Source organism: Dendropsophus ebraccatus, chromosome 10, assembly GCF_027789765.1.
Source record: "Dendropsophus ebraccatus isolate aDenEbr1 chromosome 10, aDenEbr1.pat, whole genome shotgun sequence".
In the NCBI taxonomy this organism is placed as follows: Eukaryota; Metazoa; Chordata; class Amphibia; order Anura; family Hylidae; genus Dendropsophus; species Dendropsophus ebraccatus.
Window position 1 is genome coordinate 30,686,533 of NC_091463.1, and position 15,862 is coordinate 30,702,394.

Consider the following 15,862-nt stretch of genomic DNA (forward strand, 5'->3'; position numbering starts at 1 on the left):
ACCTGACCAATACCTCCATACTGTGAATGGATAACACCGCCACACCAGACCTGAAAAATACCGCCATACTGTGCTGGATAACACTGTCATACCAGACCTGACCAGTACCGCCATACTGTGACTGGATAACACTGTCATACCAGACCTGACCAATACCGGCAAACTGTGACTGGGTAACACCGCCACACCAGACCTGACCAATACCGCCATACTGTGACTGGATAACACTATATCAGACCTGACCAATACTGCCATACTGTGACTGGATAACACCACTATACCAGACCTGACCAATACCACCATACCGTAACTGGATAACACCGCCACACCAGACCTGACCAATACCGCCATACTGTGACTGGATAACACCGCCATACCAGACATGACCAATACAGACACACTGTGACTGAATAACACTGCCATATGGGTAAATACAACCCTGCAGGTATACAGGACACTACAGGTATACAGGACCCCAAAACTATACACTACAGGTGCACGGGACCTCCACAAAACTATATACTACAGGTATACAGGACCCCAAACTTTACAATACACGTATACAGGACCCCAAAACTATACACTACAGGTATACAGGACCTCCACCAACTATATACTTCAGGTATACAGGACCTCCACCAACTATATACTACAGGTATACAGGACCTCCACCAACTATATACTACAGGTATACAGGACCCCAAACTATACACTACAGGTATACATGAACTCCACCAACTATATACTACAGGTATTTAGGACCCAAAACTATACACTACAGGTATACAGGACCCCAATACACTACAGGTATCCAGGACCCTCAAACTATAAACTACAGGTATACAAGTCCTCCACCAACTATACATTACAGGTATACAGCACCAACTATATACTACAGGTATACAGGACCCGAACTATACAGTACAGGTATACAGGACCTTCACCAACTGTACACTGCAGGTATACAGGACCTCCCTCAACTATACACTACAGGTATACAGCCCCCCCCCAACTACACACTACAGGTATACAGAGCCCCCCCAACTATGCACTACAGATATGCGAGACCCCTATAAACTATACATTGTGGGTATACAGAACCCCTCCAACTATGCACTACAGGTATACACTAATTCCACTGATTTTTTTTGGTTTTTTACAATTTCACCACACATTTAATTTTTTCCTGCTTCTGCAGTGTACTTTATGAACAAATTCAGCCTGTCATTGCAAAGTACAATTAGTGGTGCAAAAAATAAGGGCTCATGTGGGTTTCTAGGTAAAAGAAATGCAAGTTGGGCTTTTAAGCACAAGGAGGAAAAAACAAAAATGCAAAAATTGAAATTGGCCCGGTCCTCTAAGGGTTAATCTTTAAAGAGGATCTGTCGGCTGCAATTTAAGTTCCAAACTGCTGACACTGTTAGATAGCTGTTAGGGCCAGGAAACACAAGATACCTTTCATAAATCCAGCTGTGCTTCCAGGATGTAGGAAAATGCTTTTATTCCCCTCACCTGGTAGAGTTAAGCAAGACTGCGGCACAACTCTCCAAATGTGTACATGGTTAACTCTGGTGTGCAGTCGGACCCTTAACTTCTACTTTAAAATGTTTCTGTCACCTTTTGACATGTCACACAGACATTTCAAAATATTAGATTGGTCAGAGTCTTAGCATTGAGACTCCTACCAGTCACTAGATAGATCGCCTGTCTTTACCTACTATTATTCTTATATCGCTGAGCATACTATGGATTTTCTGTATATAAGCAGACAAAAAGTTGAGTTAGCAACAGATTTTTATTGGCGGGGGTGGGGTTGTGCAGCTATAGGAGATGACTATAGCGCCATCCTATCATGGGGTAATCTTGTACGGCTAACGTACCTGCAATTTAATAGTGTATAAAAAGACTCATTATTCATCATTGATCAGTTAACGCCAGCTCCTAGCCCGGGAGTGAGACACACTATTCTCTGCAGGATTCAATTGGCATCTCTTTCCTCCTCAAATAACCTGATTCATCTTGGACTTCATGTCTCACCACAGTTTATGGCTTTGCAGGGAAATTGAATCAGTTTTGTTTTACTCGGCAAATAAAACAAGCGTCAGAATAAAATGTATTGTAATCTGGTTGAGTTAAAACGCACCGTGTTCTGTGGAATAATTGAAAGTTCAATTAATGGCGTATGGTAAAACCTGTCTGTCTGTCTGCAGATGTATGACATAGCTTGGCGTGTCTGTAATGAGCGGCCGGCTCCTCTGACAAGATGTTTATGTCTCTCCCAAAGTTATCATGATTTTATGAGCTGCATGTGAGACAAATCCTTGGTGCCACTTATCATGTTTGAACAGTGGGAAGAATTTACTAGTGAGCTGAAGCAGGGGGACTGTGGGTGTATGAATAGAGAAATGCTGATCTATATTATAAGCTCTCCGGCATCATAAAAGAAATCCTGTTAGTATAGGTTCAGATATAACAGTTCCAAATCTTTCTTCTGGGCCTTTGCGTTTTAGCTGGATGCATACATATAGTATAACATATAGCACCCTCTTGTCGAAAGGTGGAGTTAGGGGAGCGTTTCACTGTAATCTTTTTATTATTTCTTGCTTTGCACAGGTCTTTATTAAAATGTTTGCTTCTGCAGCCCATACTCGTGAACTCTATTTTCTCTCTTTGCCTATATGATTCTCCCTACTACAGTGCCTTGTACTTGCTCTCCCCATTCTTTCCAGCCTTAGTGAGCTGTCCTCCAAAGTTCTTTCCCCCTTCTCCTTTTTGAGGTGAGAGCAGGTCCATCAGACTCTTAACAGACGGCGGCTAAATGGTACAAATTTTCTAATCAAGACTGTTCAGAAAATTGTTTTATTTCACATTCAGGAAACAAAGGAGCAGTAAAGAAAAAAGAGTGTGATGGTGTCCATAGACTTTACCCTCTTTGATAAGGCAACCCTTCCTTTTTGCCCCAATGTCACTTGAACTTGTAATCTCTTTATATACTTGGTATATCATTTATTAGTTAAACTTTATTAGACCATGACTTAAATAAATGTCATTATTGATTATCTTATCAGCTGGTACCCCTCCTGTTTCTCAGGATAGGCAATCAATATCAGACTGGACCGGTAGGGGTCAGACGCCTGACAATTCCAGTGATAAGTATATTAAACTGAACTGCAGTACCAAGAGCAGCCACTACAGAATGAATGGAGCTATGCCTGGTTGAAGCAATGGGGAGAGTTCAGCCATCAATAACATTAACATTTTTAAAGAATTTCTGTAGGATTTTTTTTTTTTTTTTAAGATTTTTCAATTTTACTATTTATATTATAACATTATCTTGGAATCTTTATTCTCGCCACTAGGCCTGAAACTAAGCTGACACATCCTGTTCTGTCTGTGATAATATGTAGAGTGCTGCTGTAAAGTGATGTCTACATCATCACAGGAAAAGTTGACACCAGTAGATAGATGAGACAAAAAAAGCTTATCCTCCTCACACCTATAGAATCACCTCTGCAGAGGTCACAAAGCATGCTTACAAATGTACCCCGTACAAAGAATAAAGTGTAGAGATGTTTGTCTATGTCCATGGAGCTTGCTGTAAGGCATGTCATAAATGCTGTTAAAACCACTAAGATGGCAGCCCCCATAATAATATCTTAAAAATAAATGTAAAAAATCTGAACATAGGTATTTAGTATCTGCATCCAATCAGTAATATAAAAAAAAATATATAGGCAATATATTCACTTTAAACAATGTACAGTATATATTTTATTATCTCCTTTTGCTTGCGACTTGGACATGGAGAAGAACATGAAAACATGGATCAGGAATGAGTGTCTTTATAGTAGTGGTAAAATAGTCTTCCAAAGAATTTTCTATTCTTATAGTTTTTTTTTTTCTTTAACTTTTTTGGAGCAGCCCTTTTTTTCTCCATAGCTGCTGTGGTTCAATGATAGTGGAAGGAGTTATAGTTGAATGACAGGCACAATAGCCCCGTCCCTGAGGGTTCAATTACAATTTACATTGTCTTTATCCATGAACCCACAAAAGTCAGCAGGCGGGGGAAAAAATAATAAACAAATAAAATCACCCCTCTTCAAGATGGTGCTCCGGGGTCCTGTTCACTGCAGCCAGCATCCCCACAGCTGCAATGTCAAATCCCTGGCTGTGAACGAGCCTTGGGAGTGGCGCAACTGAGGCATGGGGACGGGTGAGTTCACTTGTTCATTATTTTCTCTCACCCACCCCCTGACTGCCGATTTTAGTGTTCATGGGACTTCTTTAATTTCCACCCCAAGGCTCTTCTTTATGGTACTTTTTGAAAATCAAATAAAATTTTTGAAGTTTTAAAAGTTTTTTTTTTTTCTTTTCTTTTCATCAAGTAGCGAATCTTCGAACGTCTTAACAATCTGTTCATATTGGGGTGACACTAACAGCTTATGGTGTGAAATCCCTTGTGCACTCTTGGAACAACTCTTCTGAATGTTCATGTTTGCATTAAGTTTATTGTAATTGTTTCCGTCTTCACCTAATTTGATGGAGTTTATTCTAATTACAAATGTAGAGCTGTTGTTTGTGTCAGTTTAGTTCCTCCAAATGATGATTAATTGTAAAGACTGTAATTTGAATGGAGACATGTCCCAGATTATTTCCTGGGGGGAACTAGTCTTTATACTGGTATTTGATTTGCCATATGCTCCTGCTCCATATGCGGAGGAACAATGAGAGCGGCTTCTCATCCTGCAATCAAATAGCTTTTTCTTTATGTATTTATAGGAAGCTACAACCTCTGCTAAACAATTGAGGAATCCCCACACCTAAAGGATGGTCACTCAGCTTTTTAAGTTTGTAGCAAATTTGAAGAAGAACTCCGAGCTGGGCTGATTTTGTTGGTCGTAGCGGGGTCCCACCTTGGCCGATGACTGGCTGAGCGGGCCTAACGCGTCACGTCCCAGGTTCCCACGTAGACTTAGAAGCGGCCAAGGACAGGGGGACCGGAGCTGCAGGATACCGGCACCAGAGCTAGAGCGGGGGAAATGAGAGCATGTTACTACTTTCATCCCCCCTCTTCCCAGCACTCTGCCAAAAATCACCCCAGCCCGGAGTTCTCCTTTAACCCCTAGATGACCCTGGATGTACAGTTACGCCCAGGGAGTCTGTCACCAGATGACCTTGGGCGTAACTGTATGTCCAGGGTGTTTATTTCGCTATGAAGCACGCTCCAGAGGGGGGGGGGGGGGCTGCAGTGAGTAGCCGGGCCCTCACCGTTAGTGACAGGCTGCAGTGATCACACTGCAGCCTGCCATTACCCCTTAAACACTGCAATTGCGGAGTTTGAGTGTAAGTGACACCCCTGTCCCCTACTGATCGTTTTAACGGACGGACAGAGGTCTCTGACCTTCCTCTGTGCGGTCCGTTCGGCGCTCTGTTGCTTGAGTCTGCCACAGGCACGCTCAACAAGCAGAACGCCTATAACACTGATCAATGCTATGCCTATGGCAAAAAAAAAAAGTAACAAAACACAGCAATCGCTGAACTCAGGGAGACCAGCGACAAAAAAAAAAAATCAGATAGAGTACTCACTAAAGAGTCTCCACTGATGCATTATAGAGGGCAATGCATCAGTGGAGACTCTTTAGTGAGTACTCTATCTGATTTTTTTTTTTGATTTTTTGAGTTCAGCGATTGCTGTGTTTTGTTGGTCTATTTTTCATTGCCCCTGTTAGCCAGAATCCTACTCCACACTGACGAGGGGCAATTACCCCGAAACGATCGTCTGTGGATGGATGCCTACCTTGGTAAACCCTTGTCATGTCGCAATACTCGCCACAGAGTTAGACTTTGACGTATAAGGGGCCACCCTGGTATTTCCCTATTTATGTTCCAATACTCGCAACCGAGTGGGACTTAAGGGACTACGTATCAGGGTGGTTTGGTGTTCTCCCCACTGGGAGGCACCCCCTTGGCAATAGGCTTCCCTCCCCTGGAGGGATATCTGGCTATTCCCGTGTTTTGAGACTCGTAACTGAGACTCCACGGACCCTTCTTTTGCATAAAAAAAAAGTAAAAATGCTTTTAAAAATACCCTCCCCAAATAAAAGTTAAAATCACCTCCCTTTCCCATTTATATAAATAAAACATATATAAAGAAATGAATAAATATTAAATAAAATATTATATACCATAGCGTGCGTAATTGTCCGATCTATTAAAATATAACAATCGCGGGAAAAAAGTGCCAGGAATGACTTTTTTTTTTTTTGTTAAATTATATATATATAAAAAATAAAAATAAAAAGTGATTAAAACGTCCGAGCTACAAAAAAATTGTATTAATAAAAAGATGATCATGGCACAAAAAAAGACACCACATACAGCCTCGTCGGTGAAAACCTAAAACCATTATAAGCGTCACAATAGGCCGATTTTATTAATAATTAATTGCAAAAAAAAAAAGGATTTTAATTAAAAAAATATATATGTATAACATTAGAGAATCTGTGTAAACCTGCATATGGTTGTGTTGGGGCTGACCAATAGAATAATGGTATAATGTTACTTTTACCATATAGTGCATTATGTAGACACAGGAACCCCCCAAAAGTTACCATATTGCATTCTTTTTAACGATTTCACTAATTAATATCTTTGTAAATAATAACTTTGGAATTCCATCATACATGTTATGGTAGAATGAAAGCCGCCATTACACAGTACACCTCTTTCTGTAAAAACAAGCCCTCACATGGCCTTGTAGATAGAAAACAGAAAGTGCTAGAGCTCTTAGAAGGGGAGGAGGGAAAAACGCGAAATGCAAAAATGAAAATTTGCACGGTTCACTGGTTCATTTTGGGCCTGGTCCTCAAAGGGTTAATAGCAACAGATAAAGTAATGGAGGAAATTCTGGAAATGCCAACACAGGAATCCTAGTTAGTACTTTGTTGCTTCTCCTCAGCTTTTATGACGCTTGAATTATTTGAGGTATTTACGAACAGTGAATAGTAGTCTATAAGCTGCTTCCAACTACGTAGAAGAGTAAAGACAGATCAGCTTTTCAGGATAGGCTGCCATATCATAAATAAGACCCTGTTTTTTGTTGGTTTGGTTGTTAGTACCACTGTTTATCTGGCATTTCTATACATAAAACCCATTTATCAACGGTATACAATAAGCTCCCTCTAGAGGTGGCTGCAGGTAGTCAGATGACTATCATTTAAAGGGGTTGTCCAGTGAAAATCTTTTTCTTTCAAATCAACTGATATCAGAAAGTTTATATAGATTTGTAAATTACTTCTATAATAAAAAAAAAAATCTCACGACTTCCCATACTTATTAGCTGCTGTATGTCATGCAGGAAATGTTGTATCTTCAGTCTGACACTGCTCTCTGCTGACATCTCTGGCCGAGACAGGAACTCTGTCTCGGTTCTCTATGAATCCCCATAGAAAACCTCTCCTGCTCTGGACAGTTCCTGTCTTGGCCAGAGATTTCAGCAGAGAGCACTGTGTCAGACTGAAAATAAAACATTTCCTGCATGACATACAGCAGCTAATAAGTATGGGAAGGCTTGAGATTTTTTAATAGAAGTAATTTACAAATCTATATAACTTTCTGATATCCGTTCATTTGAAACAAAGATTTTCGCTGGACAACCCCCCCCCCCTTAGGGTGCCTTCACACGTACCGTATCGCTGCGTATTTATCGCTGCTTTTTATTGCTGCGTGTTTGGTGCGATTTTTACATGCAAGTTTTGATTTTCACATGAAAATCATGTGAAAATCAAAACTCGCATGTAAAAATCGCACCAAACACGCAGCGATAAAAAGGCAGCGATACGGTACGTGTGAAGCTACCCTTAAGAGTACATAGAAACACTGAAGAATTGTGAGCAGCAATACCACACACAAACTAAGGACAAGAGTGGCGACTTTTAAGTTTACTATGTCTACCAGCTTGCAGTATAGATTTTACTGTGTCTTTTAGTTATTCCACAAATGGTAAATCTATTGTTCAATGGGCGTCCTTGTGTATCGTGTGTCTTCACCTAGTTCTTGAACAGACCCGTATATCATCCCTAGGCAGATATGTACCTTTCTGTCTGTACCCAGCTTAGGGAGATGCCGCAACTGATGTCACCAGACACAATATGGATCCTGTAAGAAACTATGGCATGAGTTTAGTCATTAGTTACCATCCAGGAAACTTTTTCTACTTTGCGAAAGGGAAAACATCTAGACGGGTTAGACATGTGAGTCCTAAGTGTTGGGTGGGGGTTTCTTTTCCTTTATGTAAGCTGCGAGGAGTTGGGGTTTGTCCTCCCTTTTGGGTTGGGGAGCAGGTGCAATGTTTTGGCGTTTCCTGTTGAATCCCTATACTAAATGGACTGTTGTGATTGCTAATATCTCTTGTATCTGGCACTGGTATCAGACTATATACTTCTTGTTTCAGACACATATCCCTGACCCTTCCTGCTACATTCCGAGGTAGAAATAATACCCGGCCAGACTTCGAGAATCAGCAGTCCAACCTGTATGCAATATCAGGTAAGCACAGGCTATCAGTCACATTTACCATTAGGACAGGCTCAGTGCTGAGTTACATGATTTGCTAGTGACTTAGTTTGTGTGTTTTTTGCTTTCACTATGTGTTTTATTGATACTTTGTGTTTTACTTGTTACCAGTTTATGCTAAATTCAGGAGGCAGTGAATGAATCCTTTAACTGTCTAAAAGTACATACTGTATGTCATTTTCATGATCAGAACCAGTAGTGGGGTACCTGTTGCTCCATTGACCAGTCCCAAAGTGGTGTAAGCCATTTGCCTTCTCCATTCTTTCTCCAGATATTCCACTGTCCAGTCCATTTGTTACTATATATTAAACAGGTTATACTTTTTAATATGTTGCGGCTCTTACATTAAACATAACAATTCTTACCTCTCCATGCTCCCCTGGTGTCCTTCTGCAGTGTCTCAGTATCCCCACAGCCACCTCCACTAACAAGACGAACTCATCTCGGGAGTGACATCCTGCTCAGCCAATCACAGACTGAGACAGGAAAGTGCAGTGGCCGGTGATTGGTTGAGCAGGCTGTCACTGCCTAGATATTTAGTCTCGGAAGTGGCAGCAGCTGTAGTCAGTGGCCTTTTATGCTGCAGAACTTTATTACCCATGCCTATGCTGCCCATATAGTGTCCTCCTGGTGCTGCAGAACGTATTGTAGAAAAATAAAGCTTCATATCATTCAGTTAGTAATTGTTGAGGAGTTGTCCTGGATTACTGAAAAATGTCTGCTTTCTTTTAAAAGCAGCGCCACACCTGTCCTCTGGTTGTCTGTGGTATTGCAGCTCAGTCTTTATCACTTTAATGAATTTAAGCTGCAGTACCAAACACAACTCATGGACTCATGGCTGTTTTTAGAAGGAAGCTACCATAGACTTCTAATTGTGGATAACACCTTTTTTCACTAGCTAGGGTGTCTATTCTTGGTCGTAAGATAAACTATTAGACATTCTAGAAGTCTCCATACAGCTCTGTGTCACACATAAACATCCCATGTCTGAGGTGACATGATTTTGTATGTCTTCTAACTCCTGATTTACTTCTGTCGTCCTGTATTTAAATATTGATGTTGGATTATCTGTTATGTACCTTATAATAACTCTGCTGAAGAATGAATGGCTTTTCTATAATCCAGCACATAAAATAGATTTTTGTTTGATGTGGTGATAATGTAGGGATAATAATCTTTATTATAGTTAGAACTATTGGGACATTTGTTACTTTTGGGAAAAAAAAAAAATAAAAATCACTTTTTGTGGGACAGTTGTGCAGTATTTAGATCATGGAGCTCCCCCTAGTGTATGGAGACTGGTAATTCTTCAGCTGCTTTATACATAGAATGCAGTAATGGAAATGAGCCTGGGGATACAGTATTTTAAGAAGTGCGCCGTAGATAAATAATTATATGCATTGCAGACATGTTTCTTAAAAGTGATCATCGTGTGTGTGTGTATGTATATCTATATCCTTTTATCCTTCGTGCAGCCCTAGAAACTGACAGCATAGATACCAGATTTTCCTGTGTATAACACTACTTTTTAACCCATCTTATAAACCGGGTGTCATCTTATAGGGTGGGTGCTGAAAAACTTCAGAACCGGACTGGGGAATCTGCGGTCACCGCATATGGCAGGGATGCGGCCACTTTAGAGCTCCGCCCAGCGTATGCGGCGGCCGCAGATTCCCCAGCCCGGTTCCGAAGCAACCGTATGAAGGGCAGAGCAAGCTGCAGGTGTCTGGGGTATTGAAAAAAAAGAGATACAGTAGAGTGGCGCTGTGCCCAGGAAAATACACCTCGTTCACCCGTCTGGCCACCCTTATATACTACCGTATTACTGTACCTCCTTCTCTGCCTTTCTGATCTCCCTGCTGTCTGATGTTTCTTATTATTTTTTTATTTGGTGCGTGTTGGAGAAGGGGTAGTCTTATAGGGCGAGTATATCCCAAACTCTATATTTTAACTGAAAAAGTTGGGGGTTGTCTTATACACTGGAAAATATGGTATTTATAATGCTGTTGGTTTCCAGATCACAAGCAGAAGTGTATACTTACCATCCACGCCACTTATGATCCAGTACTTGGCTCTCCAGTCCTCAGGCCACTGGCTGTATCTTCAGGCCTCACCTCCTCCGGCTTTTAATCATTAAGGAGAAGGCAGACCTGAAGATACGCAACAGAGTTGGTCGGGAAAGCTTGACGCCAGATCACAAGCAGAGCAGATGTAAGTATACACTGCTTTTTATGTAGAAACTGACAGCACAAATATATATATATATATATATATATATATATATACTGTATGTGCTGTCAGTTTACCTTTACCTATCGTTTTTGGACACACACAACCCTGTTTACACGGGAAGATAGCGATAAATTTTGAAGCAGGCTCAGCTGAGGTCTGGGCATTTTCCCCATCAGAGGCTGATTGCTGTCACTATTACATGGGCTGATACAACCATCAATCCATTAGCTTACTTCTCAGGGCATCTTTCATAGTCAGCTTTGCCATCTTTTTTGAGCCAGGGGAACAAAGGTCAAAATAGTGTCTAAAACACATAATAAAGTTTATTGGGCAAGGCATGAACACTAGTTTCTATTCCTTAAATTGTGCCAGAAAACTGGTAGATTTGCAAAAGTAAAGAAGCTTAGATCACAAGTTCGCTAATAGCTGCTGTCTGGATTTATCTCTCGCGGTTCTTGCCAACAAACTTCTGAGGGGCACCAATAAACGTTAGTGCAGTCCTATTGAATTCATCGCAGCATATATCCATCCTAATAATGACCACTGCTGATTGTTCCACCAGTCAGTCCCGAGTCTGAATTGAGAGGCGGCTGTACATGGCGGTCTCCATTCAAGTCTATGGGAGTGATAGGTGGGGCTCTTACTTAATAGACACGCTATATTCAATAAACTTGGCAGAAACTTCCCTGATCTGAACCCCCCTTTAATTTCTAGATGCTAGCAGTAGTATTACGGTGATCTTTAATCTTGTATGTAACTTTCCATATTATACCTGGTCTGAAAATTGAGAGCAGATTTGCTGAGTGAGCAGTTGGGCGAGTGTGAGCCGAGGACGTCACGGGCTTCGTCCGTAACGGGAGCAAATTTTGTTAGAGATTGAGTTGATCAGTTCTCTGTTGAAAAGACAAATTGTCTGTCAGCATAAGGTATATATTTCATATATAGAGGTGGTGTGAATGGGAAGGGAATTGGAGGGGCACACCGGCTCTATTGTGTTATTTATAACCTGTTTGGGAGAGTAAATTTAATCTCTTCTGGTTTGAGAAATGAATGAGGTTGACTTGCCTTGAAGGGTTGAGAAAGTGAGACGTTGGACCTGACTAATCGAATAAATGTAGGTGCACAAGTTGTCCTGCAGGAGCTGCTGGAGAAAGGTCCTTGTGTTACTAGGAAGGGCCATGCATACGCGCTCTATACACATCATTTTATGGTGTATCTGTCATTACTCAATTCTATTGAATGTGGAAAGCAACAAGCAAGTTAATGGTATGATGATGTTACCAGCGTTAATATCTTTGTCCTGAAAACATAGCTTTGGGCAAGGGTTGCACATTAGGATGTTTCTCCCAGTCAGACCATGGCCCAGTAATTCATTATCGGCACTACTGTCCACGGAGATGTTTTGCTCAATAGAAAAAAAAAGGTTTCTACTCTGGCAAATTAAAGTCCCCAAAGTTGAGTTCTTCTCCGATACTGGGTTGTTAGTGATTCTCGCTTGAGGTTGGCATTCGGAGCTGGCTTACAAGCCATGACTGCAAGACCGGCACCTCCAGCATGACTATTTACTAGAAGCATATATTACTACTTAACTCACTTTTTTACTTTATATTTAAAAGGGTTTTCCTAGAAAAATTAATTGGTGACTGATCCACAGGATAGGCCATCAACACCGGCTGCCTTATCAGCTGTTCTTCACACCCGGTTGTTACCAATGTTACGTAGTCAGAAGCCTCGGCTCCATACATTGTGTAGTGATGGTGCTTTACTTTATCGGGAGCTGCTTCTCATTATTACAGCCTGGCCATTATACACTGTGCTGAGCCAAGGCTTTCTGGATTTATACGTTATTTACATTGTCGCTGGCTGCATTGGTGTCCCATCTCGGACAGTCATTTGCAGGGATGCAGGTCTTAGAAGCAGGAAAAAAAGAATATTGGGAACCAGACAGAGATGAATAGGAAGCTGCTGGGGACCAGGGCTAGATAAGTATGTCTTTTGTTTTCTACCCCAACCAGCCCCACACACACTTACTAACACTGTTGTACAGCATGTGCAGGAGACCACAAGGGACTTGTGGTCTCTCTTGTGCCCAAGCAACAGCCATAGTCTTTCTGTAATGCCAACAATCAGGGATCCCTCCTGATCGCTGTCATTTGTCCCTTGGCTGCTGCGAATAATAGATTAATGGATTACTGTGACTGTGAGCTCCATGCTTGCCATTAGTGTGTCTGTTTGGCCATGCAAGGGGCAGTAGGTTGCCTGTTAAAGTAATACATGCTGACATATTCATCAATTGATATATATATTTTAGAAAGTCACCCCACAAAAATAACTTTTAATTGATATTTTTTTTCGGTTCATAAATCCGGTACATAAATATTCACTTTGCTAGAGAGACACCATCACGTGTTTCCCAACGTCAATGAATCTAGGGGGAAATGTTCCTTTATTCACCGACGTTGAGAAACGGGATGGTGTCTTTGTGAATGATGTCAACCATCATGCCTTTTAGGGGTGTGGCCTAATTGCACCAAAACTGCAGCAAAATGTTGGTGCCAAATTCTGGTTTGAAAAAAAATAACTGGTCTAAAATTAGACTAGACAATCTTCAGATACTATATTGGTATCAATCAGTCTGATGCATATTGCTAGATTTTGTGCAATTGAAGTCTCTCCAGTTCACACACAGTAAGACACTGGCCATTCTGTGATCCGGCCCGTGTCCGTGAAGTTCATCCTGGCTGGTACTGCAGTACCAGCCGGATGAACTTAATTTCTGTAGAATTGGATGCGGGCGCATTCGGGCTATGGCCATTTTCACACACTGTATTTCTATCAGTCTTTTTTCAACCAAAACCAGGAGTGGAACTGACAGGGTAAAAGTATAATGGAAAGCTGTGTTTTAAACCCACTTCTGATTTTGGTTTTAAAAAAAAGACTGACGGAAATACTGTTTGTGAACGTAGCCTCAAAAGGGATTTTGCACGCAGGCCCAGATTTACCAGATTCTTACACAGTGCAACTTATGGTGCATTTACCTGGCCGGGATTCCTCTGACTTCAATGCAACGTACGTTTTCTATTAATCACGGCTATGCTGCAATTTGCAACAACGGCCATGAATAATAGAAAATATATGTTGTGTGAACCTAGCCTTATGGTGCGTTCACACAGAGATATCTGTCTGACAGATCTTTAAAGCCAAAGCCAGGAACAGGGTATAAGCAGAGAACAGGTCATAATGGAAAAACTGAGATTTATCCTGTTTTCAAATCCATTCCTGGCTTTGGCTTAAAAAATCTGTCAGATAAATCTTTCTGTGTTAACGCACCATAAAGCTCCATTCACATGGAGTAAAACTGGCGCCAGCCTCTCTGTCATAATGACAATCTATGGGAGGCTTACGCACGTGCCATTATGACAGGTAGGCTGTCGGGATTGCCACAGAATTCCGCCAATTTTGCTCCTTGTGAACGGAGCCTAAGTTTGCACTGTGTAAGAATCTGGTAAATCTGGACCTGTGTGTAAAATACCTTTTGAGGCTATGTTCACACTCAGTATTTCCGTCAGTCTTTTCTTAACATATCATTAGAAGAAAAAGGATGCGCTTGAAGTAAAATATACAATTTTATTAGATATGCGTTAAAAATACATGAGGTATAATATTTACAATAAGTTTTCTCCGAAAAATTGTATATATTACTTCAAGCGCATCCTTTCTCTTCTAATGATTTGTATACACAAGGATACTTTGACCTAATTTTGGTGGGTGTACCATTGTTTACACTATATGTTTATACTTAGTCTTTTCTCAACCAAAATCAGAAGTGGGTTAAAAACACAGAAAACACATCTTTCCATTATAATTTTGCCCCGTCAGTTCCACTGCTGGTTTTGGTTGAAAAAAGACACAGGGAAATACCGTGTTTTAACATAGCCTAAGGCCGGAGTTTTTTTTAGAGCCAAAGACAGAGTTGGATTCAAAAGAAATGAGTGACATAGAGAAAAGACTGGATCCACCTATGGCTCAAAAAAAAGCATCAAAAACTGTGGAGGCAGGGGGGGGGGGAGCTCTTTATGACGACAGCTTTGAGGAGGCAAATAAAGATATCAGAGCCCTTGAATGAGTATTCCTAATAACAATCTGTACCATTGCAGCCACTTTCCCAGATTCTGCAGCTCGGTCTTTCCCTTGTGCCCGCACCGGTTGGCGCTCTTGTTCAGACACCAGACCTTACGTGGCTCGCTAAAGGTTAATGTCAGCTTCCGTGTCATTGTCATCAGAATGGCACTCACCAGATTGCTTCAACAGATTTCCATGCCCAAAATTGTTTTGCATTTCTACATCCGCTGCAGCGGCGCGACAACAATGACTGTGTACTTCCCGCGTCCTCTCGGAAATCTTTAATACGCCGTCTGCATCTGCTTTTAATTTACTCCTAATAATTGAAAGATGCAGCAGAGTTTTCCAATTAAAGCCCCGCTCTCTGCTGTTTGTGAACGCTCCTCCATATCGCTGATTGCAAACTGACAGGTGAACTTGCCCATGAATTATACATGAAGCCGGCGCGCGGCGTCCGCACTAAAATCTGTGCCATCATGGAGAATTTTAAATACAGGATGTCATTTGCATAATATTAATTTCTTTATCAAGTGTTCTCCTGTATTCAAAGCTAAAGTCGCTCTGACAAGTCACAGAAAATGGCTTTTCACCCTTTTACGTTTTTGTTTTTTTTAGTTTCGCTAGGATTTATTGCTTGTATAATTCCAGATCCTTAATAATATAATGTGAACGGCTCTCAGATTTCTATAGAAGACTTGTTAATTGTTCCAGATGGCACTTGCTGATTATGCAAAATTATTATAATGTTTTTTTTCTTCCCCTCTGGAGATATTTTGGACCAAATTAATTTTTTTTTTATATAATTTTTTTTTTCTATCTCTCTCTGTATCAACGTTGACTTTAATCTGTTCTAACATTTGTCTGGGCTGTGTTTCCTTGTTCCATTTTCTCTTGCTGACAAAGAAGGATTAAACCCATTTTTCCCCTTTTGTGA

At 41.0% G+C, this 15,862-nt stretch overlaps 1 protein-coding gene across 3 annotated transcripts in view; it reads left to right on the forward strand.

Moving 5' to 3' along the window:
• MVB12B (multivesicular body subunit 12B) overlaps window positions 1-15,862 on the forward strand; it is a 69,412-nt gene that overhangs the window by 31,465 nt on the left and 22,085 nt on the right. For all 3 annotated transcript variants that reach the window (XM_069986668.1, XM_069986666.1, XM_069986667.1), the window contains exon 7: window positions 8,453-8,547. In XM_069986668.1, the coding sequence (XP_069842769.1) occupies window positions 8,453-8,547 (95 nt within the window). The remainder of the gene's footprint in view (window positions 1-8,452; window positions 8,548-15,862) is intronic.